The following is a 16,134-nucleotide window of genomic DNA, read 5'->3' as shown; positions in this document are numbered from 1 at the left end:
ACTGCTGCCTCACAGCGCCAGAGACCCGGGTTCAATTCCCGCCTCAGGCGACTGACTGTGTGGAGTTTGCACGTTCTCCCCATGTCTATGTGGGTTTCCTCCGGGTGCTCCGGTTTCCTCCCACAGTCCAAAGATGTGCAGGTTAGGTGAATTGGCCACGCTAAATTGCCCGTAGTGTTAGATAAGGGGTAAATGTAGGGGTATGGGTGGGTTACGCTTCGGCGGGTCGGTGTGGACTTGTTGGGCCGAAGGGCCTGTTTCCACACTGTAATGTAATCTAATCTAATCTAATCTAAGTCCTTAACAGCACATTCTCTGAGACTCACAAAACCGTTCCCCTTCTGAGGAGTGTGGTTTGAGAGGGGAGGGATGGGGACTGGTCAAGATGAACCAACTCCAACTATCATATCTCATCCATTCAGATCTTTTAAATTGGTTGCAATTTAAATTTTACTTTAAAACATTTCCTGATTTGTCTTTGTCCAACTCTTATTCCAACCTTTCTTTGCCCTTACTCTTTCTGCACTTGATTTGGTAACACAGTCCCTGAATCTAATGCACATTTCTTTTTAATCATTGCACTGTTTGCAAGGATCTGTTTTGGGTGCACTGCTGTTTGCTATTTTTATAAACAACCTGGATGAGGGTGTAGAAGGATGCATTAGTAAATTTGCAGATGACATTAAGGTCAGTAGAGTTGTGGACAGTGCCGAAGGATGTTGCAGGTTACATAGATATGCTGCAGAGCTGGGCTGAGAGGTGGAAAATGGACTTTAATGTGGAAAAGTGTGAGGTGATTGACTTTGGGAGGCATAACAGGAATGCAGAGTATGGGCTAACGGTAAGATTCTTGGCAGTGTAGCTGAGCAGAGAGATTTCAGTGTCCATGTACACAGATCCATGAAAGTTGCCACCCAGGTTGTTAGGGTTGTTAAGAAGACAGATGGTGTGTTAGCTTTTATTGGTAGAGGGATTGGGTTTCAGAACTGCTGTGCTTTTCCAGCACCACTCTAATCCAGGATTGGGTTTCAGAGCCATGAGGTCATGCTGCACTTGTATAAAACTCTGGTGCAGCCGCATTTGGAGTACTGCATACTCTGGTCGCCACATGATAGGAAGGATGTGGAAGCATTGGAAATGGTGCAGATGACATTTACCAGGATGTCACCTGGTATGGAGGGAAGGTCTTATGAGGAAAGGGACTTGAGGCTGTTTTCCTGAGAGAGAAGAAGATTGAAAGGTGACTTAATAGAAACCTTCGAGATAATCAGAGGGTTAGATAGGGTGGACAGTGAGAGACGTTTCCCTTGGATGGTGATGGCTAGTGCGAGGGGACATAGCTTTAAATTGAAGGGTGATAGATATAGTACAGATGTCAGAGGTAGTTTCTTTACTCAGAGAGTAGTCAGGATGTAGAACACACTGTCTGCAACAGTAGTAGACTCGCCAACTTTAAGGGCATTTAAATGGTCATTGGATAAACATATGGACAATGATGGGATAGTGTAGGTTAGATGGAGTTCAGATTGGCTTCACAGGTCGGCGCAACATCGAGGGCTGATGGGCCTGTAATGCGCTGTAACGTCCTATGTTCTGTTTTCCTTCACTCAGTTTGTGTAGGGGAGATAACACAGTGGCTTCCCTCTTGTGACCCAGGTGAAACAGTGTTTTGAGAATAACAGTCTCTGCTTATTGTGGAGTACTTCAGACAGTAATGGTCAGGGTCCACACATGCACCATTGAATATAGAATTTGGTAAACTGTTTATTCAGTGACCCTGCTTCTCAACAGGTTTTACTATAAGAGTAGGTTGCTGAAAAGATTAATTATTAAAATCAAATTAAGGCTAATTATTGCACTCGATGCATACGCACAGCAGAAACAGTACATGCTGGTCAAAGTGAATTTTAGACAATGCCATAAGGCAAAATAAAAACCAAAACTAGATTTTGCTGGAAAAACTCAGCAGGTCTGGCAGCTTGTATGCAGAGAAAGCAGAGTTTACATTTAGGGTCCAGTGACCGTTCCTTGGAATTCCTATCAAATAACTGTTTTGATCCTGAAGTCTTATTTTTACCCTTGTGGACTCTCATTCAGAGTTTAGTTAAACAGAAATTTATTAACAGACAACTTAAAGAGAGCATATAGGAATTTACTTTGGCTTCCCGGTTTCCAGAGACCACACGGGACAGGTAAACTATCTGGGCACAGCCTGGCAGCAGCAGCAGCCTCAGGGAGAACAGCCACCCAGACTGGCGGTGAGGCCAGGAAGCAGCAAAAGGTCACATTGCACAGGGGTGCCCACACCCCAATACAATTGGCCCTCCAGGTTTGAGAGGCGGCCGCAGTCTTTAAATCAGACAAGTCCACTCTCTGTTTATTCAGTTATTAATTGGTGGTGCTAAGGAGATAACATTAGGTGAATGTTTCCCCACAAAGTGTGGTTACTGCCCACATTTCAGTCCGCTCGCCAAAGCCTGCTCAGAAAATGGAGAAAGCGTTGGCAGCTAATAAGGCGCAGTGAACAGCAAGCTCAGACCCTTCACCACTGACTGCAAACGTCAGGCCTTTATGAACATATAAGCGTGTGTGCATGTGTGAGAAAGACAGACAGACAGACAGACAGAGAGAGAGAGAGAGAGAGAGAGAAAAAGAGAGAAAGAGAAAGAAAGAAAGAAAGAAAAGAAGAGTGTCTCTCTCTCACTCGGCACAAACACAATAGAAATTACACACCTACATGTTCAGTAATTTATCTCAACTCAAAATCCCCTTCTTAACACCTCATTGCCACCCACAAAATTTATCATTACACTTACGATTGCATCGTTTTTGCACGAATCGCAGCTTGCATGCTGTCCGATAGGTCGAAAGCCTGATTACATCATAATTTTGGGCCCCTGGAAGGAAAACAAAATAATAGTCATCTTAGACCTGTTCATAAACTGATCAACTGGTCAATACCAATGATAATTCCAACAGCATTAATGGCTGTTATCAGTTAAATAGCAAACATCCACTTGAAAACCCATTTTGCTGTATACTGGATTTAGAAAAACAAATTACATTGAAGTGTGGGCATTGTAGTGGATTACAACATTATCTTTCCCAGCACAGGCTTTCAACTTGAATCCATCCCACACACAGCTGGATAAAAATAAAAGTTTTCATTAGACACAAATTCAATATGCAGCACTTCGTACTTTTGTTCGTTCAGTGATGAAACAACATAATATTTCACACAGACCTGCACAACTTTGACTGAAAATATTTAACGTTATAAACATTATGCATAAATGAAATTATATTGCATTTATTCTCTTTAATGGTAATGATATTTGCATTTGATTGAAAAATGGTTGACCTATTTATTTCAAATAGAAGTGGAAGTTTCAGTATTTATCTGAACCATATCAATTTGTGCTGCAGAATCTATGATCTGCCTTTAGAACCTCTCACACTGAAGGAATCACCACCACAGGTTCCATTACTGTTACAATGGAGTTTTCCTTTACACGAAAAAGCCTTTTCTGACATTTCAATTGTGTCAATGTTCCCCCGTACTTCACTAAAAGCCAACAGGAATTATTTTCAAAACGATGAGATGAATGTGACTAATTGCCAAGATTATATAATGCAACACTGAGTAAAGCATTAGAGGAAAATGTCAGTTTGCTCCATTTTACAGAACAATGGCAAAAATAATTCAAGTACCAAATAAAGCATTTCTTTGCTTCAAATGATGCAAGAAAGCTGCTCTTTCATCTGAAGTGCTTAAATCTTTACTTCAATGAAGTGACCTCTCTATGCATGGGTTGAACCTTCTGAGTTTCCAGGGACCAATGCACTCAAATAGCCAAATGGTCCCATTTGAACATTGGCAAGACCACAAACTCAGATCCTGCAAGTTGCAAAATCATCTGGTAACATCATTCATCTGCACAAAATTGCACACAATCTACTTTGTAAAAAAAGAAACTCACGAAGCTCAGTGTGCAAAAATTGTTTAAAATGGAAATTAATTGTTAATTAAAAAGCATCGCACAACATACAGTACCTTTAAGCCAACAGGAACTAAACATGACTTTTGCCAACTCATATTGGAGTATCAAGTGAAGCCTAAGATTGAAAGAACTCAAGGATGTTACAACCAAAAATACAGGATAACCAAGAGGTTTATCAGCAAGACACATAAAAGGAATTAATGCCAGTAAAGATAAGGCATTAGAGAAACTTAAGCAACTAAAAGCTGACAAATTCCCTGGATCTGCTGACTTATAACTTAGTTCTAAAAGAGGAAATTGCACAGATGATGGGTGCATTAGTTATGACTATCAAAAACTTTTTTAGGTTCTGGAATGGTTCAATCAGAACACACATGAGCAAACGTAACTCTACTATTCATGAAATGGAGGGGAGGGAGAACCTCAGACCTATTCATCTGTCATCAATTATCGGGAATCAATTATTAATGAAGTTTCAATAATGTACACCAAAAATCCTGGTATGATCAGACAAAGTTAACATGGTTTAGTAAGATGGAAAATAGCGTTGACAATATTTTGAGGATGGAGCTAGTCAGGTAGATAAAAGACAGCAAGTAAATGCACTATACTCGGCTTTCCAAAAGACACTCAGTAAGGTGCCACATAGTGGCTGGTTAATAGACTGGAAGACAATTTCAGGAATTAGTGGACATTTTCATCGTGGCAAGCTGGAACTAGTGAAATGGTACAAGGAGCAGAGATGACTATCTATTCTAATATTTTGGCCAAATTTCATGGCCTAGGCTTTTAGATGGGTAATTCCTTTAAGGGACTGGCATGCATACTTGATTTGGGCAAAAAAAATGAACATGAAATAATTCATTCTATTCCTATAACTTTTTTCTAATATGGTAAAGTGCACATTCCATCTGTAGCATTCAACAGAATATAAACGTCCACACAAATAAACAGTAATACATCACACAGAGATCCTTCCAAACTACTGTGATCACGATCTGAATTACTGAATAATTTGCCTCTAAAGTCTATTTTTTTTAAGCTGTAACATCATCATGGGAATCTTCCTCACTTCCATTCTCATCAGTTGCACTCTTAACTATGGCATCACAATTTCACAAGTAACCATCCTTATAAACATTAGATTTCCCACATTTAATAAATGATATTTTGACAATTTTCTGATCAAGTTCATTTCATGTGTTTATATCCCATTGGAATAAACCTGTAAGTGAGGATGCTTACATATTTCCACCTCTTAAGCACGTTTTCTCATGTTTCAACATCCAATTATTCTGAAACTTTTGGATACTGTCCTGGTTGGCTTCATTTATGTACACATCCAAGGCCTGAAGAACAGTTGTAAGGTCACCAGGATTAACTGTTGGTTGACCTGGCTTCCACAGGCTACATCATAAGACCATAAGAAATAGGACTGGAAGTAAGGCCATTTGGCCCATCAAGTCCTCTCCACCATTTAATCATGGCTGATGGGCATTTCAACACCACTTACCCTCACTCTCCCCGTATCCCTTAATTCCTTGCGAGATTAAGAATTTATCAATCTCTGCCTTGAAGACATTTAACGTCCCGGCCTCCACTGCGCTCCATGGCAATGAATTCCACAGTTTAGAATGCTTTTACATTCCAAACTCTGGATTCCAGCATCTGCAGTCCTCACTTTTACCTAATGAATTCCACAGACCCACCACTCTCTGGCTGAAGAAATCTCTCTTCATTTCCGTTCTAAATTGACCCCCTCTAATTCTAAAGCTGTGCCCATGTGTCCTAGTCTCCCCGCCTGATGGAAAAAATTTCCCAGCATCCATCATTTCTAAGTCATGCATTATCTTGTAAGGTTTTATTAGATCTCCCCTCAACCTTCTAAACTCTAATGAATACAATCCCAGGATCGTCAGCTATTCATCATATGTTAGGCCTACTATCCAGGGATCATCCGTGTGAATCTCCACTGGACACGCTCCAGAGCCAGTATGTCCTTCCTGAGGTGTGGGGACCAAAACTGGACACTGTATTTTAAAAGGGGCCTAACTAGAGCTTTATAAAGTCTCAGTTGCACATCACTGCTTTTACATTCCAACCCTCTTGAGATAAATGACATTACATTTGCTTTCTTAACCACGGACTCAACCTGCAAGTTAACCTTTAGAGAATCCTGGACTAGCACTCCCAGATCCCTTTGTATTTTGGCTTTATGAATTTTCTCACCGTTTAGGAAATAGTCCATGTCTGTGTTTTTTTTGCCATAGTGCAAGACCTCACATTTGCCCACATTGAATTTCATCAGCCATTTCTTGGACCACTCTCCTAAACTGTCTAAATCTTTCTGCAGCTTCCCCACCCCCTCAGTACTACCTGCCTGTCCATCTAACTTTGTATCACCGGAGAACTTTGCCAGAATGCCCCAGTCCCTTCATCCAGATCATTAATATATAAAGTGAACAGCTGCGGCCCCAACACTGAACCCTGCGGGACACCGCTTGTCACCGGCTGCCATTCCGAAAAAGAACCTTTTATCCCATCTCTCTGCCTTCTGTCAGACAGTCAATCTTCAATCCATATTAGTAGCTCACCTCAAACACCATGGGCCCTCACCTTGCTCAGCAGCCTCCCATGAGGCACCTTATCAAAGGCCTTTTGGAAGTCTAGATAAGTAACATCCACTGGGTTTCCCTGGTCTAACCTACTTGTTACCACTTCAAAAAATTCTAATGGATTTGTCAGGCATGACCTCCCCTTACTAAATCCATGCTGACTTGTTCAAATCTGACCCTGCACTTCCGAGAATTTAGAAATCTCACCCTTAACAATGGATTCTAGAATTTTACCTACAACCGAGGTTAGGCTAATTGGCCTATAATTTTCCATCTTTTGTCTTGATCCTTTCTTGAACAAGGGGGTTACAACAGTGATTTTCCAATCATCCGGGACTTTCCCTGACTCCAGCGATTTTGAAAGATCACAAACAACGCCTCCGCTATTTCCTCAGCCACCTCCCTCAGAACTCTAGGATGCAGTCCATCGGGGCCAGGGGATTTATCAATTTTTAGACCTTTTAGCTTTTCAAGCACTTTCTCTTTTGTAATGGCAACCATATTCAACTCTGACCCTTGACTTTCCTTAATTATTGGGATATTACTCACGTCTTCCACTGTGAAGGTCGACACAAAGTATTTATTAAGTTCTTCAGCGATTTCCTCATCGCCCAGCACTAGCCTTCCTGCATCAATATGGAGCAGCCCAATCTCTACTTTTGTTTCTTATATATTGACAGAAACTTTTACTATCATTTCTAATATTACTGGCTAGTTTATCTTCATTTTTGATCAACAGCAATGTGTAATGAGAACATTTCACAGATGAACTTTCTTTTTCTGTACAATCCTCTTGAGTTCTCATGACTTGGAGTTGAGATGGTATGGCTTCAGAGGAGGTCATGCCTGACAAATCTGTTCAAAGTCTTTGAGGATGTAATGAGCAAGTTTGAGATGATCAAATGGCTTAATTCTGCTCCTACATCTTATGGTTTTACAGTCATTCATGAACCTGTGGGACAGAGATTTCATAACCCACTGAATGAACAAACCTTCCCTCAGCTCAGTCCTAAATAACTCATCCTTTATCCTGAGGTTATGCCTTGCAGCTTCACAATTCCTACTCAGGGAAAGCATCATCTGTATGTCTGTCAGGGCTTTTTAGAAATGTGTGTATCAGGAGTTCACCTCCTAGTTTTCTGAACTCGAGAAGGTCAATCTTATTCAGCCTCTTCAAATTGCCCAATTCTCTCATCCCAGGCACGACACAGAGCCATACAAAAAGGTTAACGTACAATTTCGGAATGGGAGCTGGCCCCATGGCCCCTTTCATTAATGTCATGGCTGATCTCATTGTGGTATTCAAACCAACTCCCCAAAACCTTTCAATATCTTTGTTAATCAAGACCCTTTCCAGCTCGGCCTTAATCATACTCAAGGATCTTGCCTCCTTCACCCTGAGGAAGAGAGTTCAATAGACTCTCAATCATCTCCGGGAAGAAAAATCTTCCTCTTTCTGTCTCAAATGAGACATCTCTTACAGTCTAGTTCTTAGCTCTCTCACAAATGAAAACATCCTTTGCGTATCCATCCTGTCAAATTCCCTCAGGAACTTGTCTGTTTGAATAAAATGACCTCTCATTCTTCTAAACTCCAGTCTGAATTCCCCGAAACTGTCGGCTGGATCTGTCCAAACTTTCCCCTGGAGATAAACATCAGGAATCAGAGTGAACCTTCAGATGTGATTATGTCCTTCCTTAACTAAGGAAATCAAAATTGCGCACAGTCTCACAAATGCCTTGGACAACTTCAGCAAAATACTTTATATTCCAACACCTTGCAAAAGATACAAACATTTCATTCATCTCCCTAAACACTTGCTGGATCCAAATACTTTCTTTTGGTAATTCATGTACCCACACATGCAGACCTCTCTGTAGCACAGAGTTCTGTGATCTCTCTCTGTTTAAATAATGTGCTGCTTTAATATTCTTTCTGCCAAAATGCATGAGTTCACATTTTTCCGCATTGTCCATTCACTTAGCCTATCGAGATCCCTTTCCAGGCCTCTTCTGTCCTCATTACAACTTACTTTCCAACTATCTTGGTATTATAAGCAAAGTTAGTGATCATACATTAGGTCTTTGCATCCAAATCATTAATATAGTTTGTAAATAGTCAAGGGCCCAGCACCGATCCTTATGGCACTTCACTCAATGTGTCTGAGCAACCCAAAAGTGACACATTTATACTGATTCATGTTTTCTATTGGTGAATCTAGCGGACTTTGGCTGAATACCATCCATGGCAAGTATGTCCTTCCTCAGATACAGAGACCAACCATCTGCATAGTACTCCAGTGTGGTCTCATCAAAACTTGGCACAATTGTAGCAAGTCTTTTTTAAGTCTAATTGTATTCTAATTGCATTAAATTATTTATTTGCATGCTAACTTCTTGCATTCCTTGTACTGTCTGAACATTGATAATTAACAGGCTTAAACCTTTTAAAGAAACTTTTCTCTTTGAATTATCCACATTTGGATTTCCTCTAACTACTCCCCAGCTGTCACCTTGTTGCACAGACACCGTGTGCCTATATTTTATGATTAGATTAGATTACATTACAGTGTGGAAACAGGCCCTTCGGCCCAACAAGTCCACACCGCCCCGCCGAAGCGAAACCCATCCATACCCCTACATTTACCCCTTACCTAACACTACGGGCAATTTAGCATGGCCAATTCACCTGACCCTGCACATCTTTTGGACTGTGGGAGGAAACCGGAGCACCCGGAGGAAACCCACGCAGACACGGGGAGAACGTGCAAACTCCACACAGTCAGTCGCCTGAGGCGGGAATTGAACCCGGGTCTCTGGCGCTGCGAGGCAGCAGTGCTAACCACTGTGCCACCGAGCCGCCCACGTGCCACCGTGCCGCCCACTTGCAACCACTTTATGTCCTCCTCAAAACTTCCAGTCCCACCTCGTTTTATAGTACCCACTACTTAGAAACGTTATTTTTGGTCTCTGTGTCTAAGTACATTTAATAAAGATGGTAAATATATGCTTGTTTAAAAATAAATCTTATATAAGAGTCAACACAATGACTTTCTGCTTTAAAACAATTTTTAAGATTTCTCCTCTGCCAATTCTAACAGCAGTTTCTCAGACAGCTAACAAAGCTAACGCATACCCAATGATCTATTCATGTCTTTGAGAAATTTCAGCTAGAATACAACTCAACTCAGGCTGGAGAAATAAATGCCATGGTCATATTATCACCTGCAGAATCATCGCTACATCCCCAAAAAGACCAACGAAAGATGATTGAACATGTGAGATTGTCTTCTATATAAACCTTGTAATAAAAGAAACCTAGCATGAACTTCAATAATCCATCATCGTTTATTACAGCTGACCAATGTATAATATGCTGGATTAGAGTGGTGCTGGAAAAGCACAGGAATATCCCTGATGAAGGGCTTTTGCCCGAAACGTCGATTTTCCTGCTCATCAGATGCTGCCTGACCTGCTGTGCTTTTCCAGCACCACTCTAATCTAGACTCTGGTTTCCAGGATCTGCAGTCCTTGTTTTTACCTAACCAAAGTATAATATTGCAGTTAATAGACAGGAAGGAAATGGCAAATGACATTAAGAAATATTCAGCTTCAGTTTCGCTCTACAAAACGTTCTGAAATCAGCTGGAAATCTGGAGATGAAAAGGACATAGGAATTTGCGGCACGGTGGCGGAGTGGTTAGCACTGCTGCCTCGCAGCGCCGGAGACCCGGGTTCAATTCCCGCCTCAGGCGACTGACTGTGTGGAGTTTGCACGTTCTCCCCGTGTCTGTGTGGGTTTCCTCCGGGTGCTCCGGTTTCCTCCCACAGTCCAAAGATGTGCAGGTCAGGTGAATTGGCCATGCTAAATTGCCCACAGTGTTAGGTAAGGGGTAAATGTAGCGGTATGGGTGGGTTGCGCTTCGGCGGGTCGGTGTGGACTTGTTGGGCTGAAGGGCCTGTTTCCACACTGTAATGTAATGTAATCTAAATCTAATCTTGTGCAATTACAGTGGTACTGCAGGATGTCAATGTATGTCCTGGTGAACTTCATACTAGGGCTCGGGTCATGGAAAGGTGACTGATGAGTAAATACATTCATGTTAATTTTACAAAATTCCCCAAGATTCTAAAAAGTTTCCATCAGACTGGAAAGTACAAATGTAACCTCTCCATTCAGGAAGGGAGAGGGGAAGGAAGCATGAAACTATGGGTCAGTTGGCTTGATGCTGGTCTTGGGGAAGACGTTAGAATGACAACTGAAGAGTTGAAAGCTGGGTACTGAGAAAAACTCAAGTGTAACCAAGAGAAATCAGCCTGGTTTCATCAAGGAAAATCACGTTTAACCAGTTTATTGGAGTAAAGGAGTAAAACTGTTGAAAGGAGAAAAATGTTCTGTAGGTAAAGCGAAGCCTAGAGGTGTACTGCACTCAGATTCCCAGAGGGCATATGTTAAGATGCCACAAGGGGCATATCAGAAAATAAAAGCTCATGACATATTAGCATGGATACAAATTTACTGACTGCAGAAAACAGAGGATGCATAAATAGTTTCATTGTCTGATTGACCATAAGACCATAATAATTAGGTTACTGAGCCCATTATTTCTGTTCCACCATCCAATCATGGCTGATATGTTTCTTAACCCCATTCTCCTGCCTTCTCGCTGTAACCCTTGATTGCTTTGCCAATCAAGAACCTCCCTATATCCATCTTAAATATACTCAATGACTTGGCCCCCACAGTCTTAAGCAGCAATGAGTTCCACAGATTCATCACTGTCTGGCTGAAGAAGTTCCTCATCTCAGTTCTATCGTCCCTTCACTCTGAGGCTGTGTCCCTTCTACTTGTGGAAACACCTTCTCTGCATCCACTCTATCCAGGCCTCCTGGTATTCTGTGAACCTCATCTTTATAACCTCCATCGAGTGCAGACCCACTGTCCTCATATCACAACCCCTTCATCTCTGGATCATTTTTGTGAACCTTGTCTGGATACCCTCCAAGGCTATCACATCCTTCCTTAGATATGGGGCCCAAAAGTGCTCACAATATCCAAATGAGCTCTGACCACAATCTTATACAGCCTTAGCAGTATATCTCTGCTGTTGTATTCCAGCCCCTTCTCAAAATGAATGCAAACACTGCACTTGCCTTTCTAACTGCAAATTGAACCCGTATGTTAACCTTAAGAAAACTAAGGGACTCCTAAGTTGCTTTGTGCTTCAGATTTCTGAAGCCTTTCCCCATTTTGAAAATATCTAAGCCTCATCCTCCGATCAAAATACATAACCTCATACTTTTCCACATTGTATTCTGTCTGCCATCGCTTTATCCATTCTCATAGCTTGCCAAATGGCCCTGTCCAAGTCCTTCTGCAGCCTCCCCGCTTTCTCAACACTGCTTCTCCCTCCATCTTTGTTTGTGACATCTACAAACTTAGCAACAATGCCCTCAGTTCCTTTATCCAGATTGTTAATGTTTAACATGAATCGTTGTGGTCCCAACACTGACACTTGTGGAACTTTTTGTTTTATTCATTTGGGGGATGGGGGGGGGAGAACGGGTCACTGGCTAGGTCAGCATTTATTACCCATCCCTAATTGTCCAGAGGGCAGTTAAGAGTCAATCAGGTTGCTGTGGCCTGAGTCACATGTCGGCCAGACCAGGTAAGGATGGCAGTTTTCTTCGATCAATGACATTCGTGAACTAGATGGGTTTTTCCCAACAATCGACAATGGGATCATGGTCATCCACAGATGCTTAATTCCAGATTTTTATTGAATTCAAGTTCCACCATCTGCCATGGCAGGATTCAAACCCAGGTCCCCAGAATATTACCTGGATCTCTGGATTAAGAGTCCAGTGATAACACCACTAAGTCATCGTCTTCCCTGTCTACTGGTCACCGCCATCCTGAAAAAGTCCCCTTTATCCCCGCCCTCTACCTTCTGCCAGTCAGCCAATCCTCTATCCATGCCAGTACCTTGACCTTAACACCATGGGCTCTTATCTTAATTAGCAGCCTCCTTTGCAGCAACTTATCAAAGGCCTTTCTGGAAATTGAAATAAATCACGCCTACCGGCTCTCCTTTGAGGAGGTAATGAGCAACTTAGCCAAAGAATTCTAATAGATTTATCGGGCATGACCTCCCCTTGATGAAGCTGTGCTGACTCAGCCTCATTTTATCCATGTAATTCTGAGTACTCCACAATCTCATCCTTAATAATGGACTCCAAAATCTTACCAATTACTTAGGTTAAGATAACTACCCTATCAGTTCCTGTCTTCTGCCTCCCTACCTTCTTAAACAGGGGTCAGCCATTTTGCAGTCCTCTGGGACCCTCCCTGACTGCAGTCGCTCTTGAAGGATCATCACAAATGTCTCCACCATCTCTTCAGCTATCTCTTACAAAACTCTGGATGTAGTCCATCTGCTCCAGGTGATTTAAACCTTCAGACCCTTCAGCCTCTCCTTAGTGATGACCAATGCACTCACCTCAGCCTCTGACTCTTGCGACGTTCTGGTACACTAGTGGTGTCTTCCACTGTGAAAACTGATGCAAAATACATTTCAGTCTCACCGCCATTTCTTTGTTCCCCATTATGAATTCTCCAGCCTCATTTGCAGCAATCCTCATGACACTCATGCCTTTCTCTTACCTATGTCTAAACAAAACTACTGCAGTCTTTCTTATATTACTAGCTAGCTTACTCTTAAACCTTCTTGCCCTATATTGCTTTTTTTGTTATCCTCTGCTAGTTTTTAAAGGCTTCCCAATCATCTTCACCACATTGTACACTTTCTCTTTTGTTTTTATGCTGTCCCTGATGTCCCCTGTCAGCCACAGTTGCCTCACTCTCCCAGTAATATGTTTCTTCCCCATTGGGATGGATTTCTGCCAATCCTCCTGAATTACCTCAGAAATTCCTGCTGTTGCTGCTCCCCCATCTTCCCTGCAAGACTCCTCTCCCAATCAACTCTGGCCAGCTGCTCCCTCATGTCTTCGTGGTTATCTTCACTCAACTGTAATCCTGTTACATCGGATTCCAACTTCTCCCTCACAAGCTGCAGAGTGAATTCTATCATGATATGGTCACTGCCCCCTTAGTTGTCCTTCATTAAGCCTGCCTCTTACCCATCACCCAATCCAGAATTGCCTATTCTCTAGTGGGCTCTATCGAAAGATGCTCTAAAAAAAATACATCTTGCAGATTTTTCACAATTCCTTTTCTTGGATCCACTCCCAACCACCTGCATATTGAAGGCCCCCATGGTTGTTGTAATGGTGCCTTATTTACATGCCTTTTCTATCCCCTGATTTATTTTATGCCCCACATCCTGACTACAAGGACGTTGCTGGGGTTGGAGGGTTTGAGATATACGGAGAGGCTGAATAGGCTAGAGCTATTTTCCCTGGAACGTCTGAGGCTGAGTGGTGACCTTATAGAAGTTTATAAAATCATGAGGGGCAAGGATAATGTGAATATCAAGGTCTTTCCTAGGCTAGGGGTGTTGAAAACTCAAGGGCATACATTTAAGGTGAGAGGGGAACGATATAAAAGGGACTTAAGGGGCAACATTTTCACACAGAGGGTGGTGCGTGTATGGAATGAGTTGCCTGAGGACGTGGTGGAGGCTGGTACAATTACAACATTTCAAAGGCACCTGGATGGGTGTATGAATAGGAAGGGTTCAGAGCAATATGGGCCAAGTGCTGGCAAATGGGACTAGATTAGGTTGGATATCTGGTCGGCGTGGATGAGTTGAACTGAAAGGTCTGTTTCTGTGCTATAGATCTCTATGTCTCTCCAGCTAGGAGACCTGTACATAACTCCCGTTCAGTGTCTTTCTTCCTTTGTAATTCCTGAACTCTACCCACAGATTCTACACCTTCCAACCATAAAATCACTTCTTGCTAACAACTTCATTTCATTTCTCACAAACAAGGCAACCCAGCCCCTTCTACTTGTCCTGGAAACATTAATAACCTCTCCTGAGTCCACCTCCCCTTTAGCCGATGTAAAGTTCTGTGCCCCCCCAATTTAGAGACCTGGCCCCACGTCAGTTCAGGTCCCTCCTGTCTCAATACTGAGGTCAGTGCCCTACAAGGTGGAATCTCTCATTCCAACACTATTCCTTTAGCCATGTATTTACTTCCCTAACTTTCTTATCTCTTTGCTGATTTGCATGAGACTCAGGTAATAATCGAGACATTATAACTTTTCAAGTCCTGTTCTTTAATTTTGCCGCTAACTCCTGATATTTCCCCAGACAAGACGTCTTGCCTATGTGGTTTCATTCCAGCCTTGGGCGACTGTCTGTGTGGAGTTTGCACATTCTCCCCGTGTCTGCGTGGGCTTCCTCCAGGTGCTCCAGTTTCCTCCCCCAATCTAAAGATGTGCAGGGGTTAGGTGAATTGGCCATGATAAATTACCCATAGTGTTCAGGGATGTGTAGGTTAGGTGCATTAATCAAGTGGGATGCTCTTTGGAGGGTCAGTGTGGACTTGTTGGGCCAAATGGTCTGTTTCCATACTGTACGGATTCTGTATGACTACCCCCTGAAACACAGCATCGAGGTAACTGTCCCCCTCCCTGATGTGCTGCAGTATTTGAAGCTCAGACTCCAGGTCATCAAAACTGAGCCAGAGTTCCTCAAGCAACCAGCACCTGCTCCAGATATGGTCACTATGAACCACAATGGGGTCTACCACCTCCCACATCCTGCAGGAACAACACATCATCTGGCCCTGCATCTCCAAATGCTCCATTATTGAAAATGAATGCCTGACATTGATAGCTTTTTGATTTTTCAGCACACTATGGGCTATAGGGAGGAAGGTGGCTCCGAAGGAGAGGATCAGCCATGATCACACTGAACGACAGAGCAGAGTCAGGGGGCCATTAGCTTTTCTGCTACTCCAATAATGTTCCTCCTGAACATGGACAGTTTCTAGGAGGGGTGGACTGAAATCACCGAAAGGATGTTCCTTCTGACTTAATCATTCCAAATAGAGTCACAGAGTCACGGAAACAGATTCTTTGTCCAACGCGTCCATGCCGACCACATATCCCAACACAATCTAGTCCCACCTGTCAGCACCCGGCCCATATTCTTCCAAATCCTTCGTATTCATATACCCATCCAAATGCCTCTTAAATGTTGCAATTGTACCAGCCTCCACCACATCCTCTGGCAGCTCATTCCATATACGTACCACCCTCTGTGTGAAAAAGTTCCCCTTAGATCTCTTTTATATCTTTCCCCTCTCACCCTAAACCTAAGTCCTCTAGTTCTGGACTCCCCGACCCCAGGGAAAAGACTTTGTCTATTTATCCTATCAGTGTCCCTTATGATTTTATAAACCTCTATAAGGTCACCCCACAGCCTCCGACGCTCCAGGGAAAACTGCCTCAGCCTGTTCAGCCTCTCCCTATAGCTCAAATCCTCCAACCCTGGCAACATGCTTGTAAATCTTTTCTGAACCCTTTCACGTTTCACAACATCTTTCCGA

General features: G+C 42.6%; 1 protein-coding gene across 13 annotated transcripts in view; it reads right to left on the bottom strand.

Moving 5' to 3' along the window:
• Positions 1-16,134, bottom strand: part of LOC122540353 (dystrobrevin beta) — a 539,648-nt gene that overhangs the window by 396,662 nt on the left and 126,852 nt on the right. For all 13 annotated transcript variants that reach the window (XM_087976966.1, XM_087976969.1, XM_087976975.1 and 10 more), the window contains exon 3: positions 2,817-2,897. In XM_087976966.1, the coding sequence (XP_087833092.1) occupies positions 2,817-2,897 (81 nt within the window). The remainder of the gene's footprint in view (positions 1-2,816; positions 2,898-16,134) is intronic.

The sequence above is a fragment of the Chiloscyllium plagiosum genome, unplaced genomic scaffold, assembly GCF_037043375.1.
Source record: "Chiloscyllium plagiosum isolate Xiang-an unplaced genomic scaffold, Cpla_swu_hap1 HiC_scaffold_3, whole genome shotgun sequence".
NCBI classification, from domain to species: Eukaryota; Metazoa; Chordata; class Chondrichthyes; order Orectolobiformes; family Hemiscylliidae; genus Chiloscyllium; species Chiloscyllium plagiosum.
Note: the sequence above shows the minus strand (reverse complement) of the source record. Positions and strands in the feature narration are given on the sequence as shown.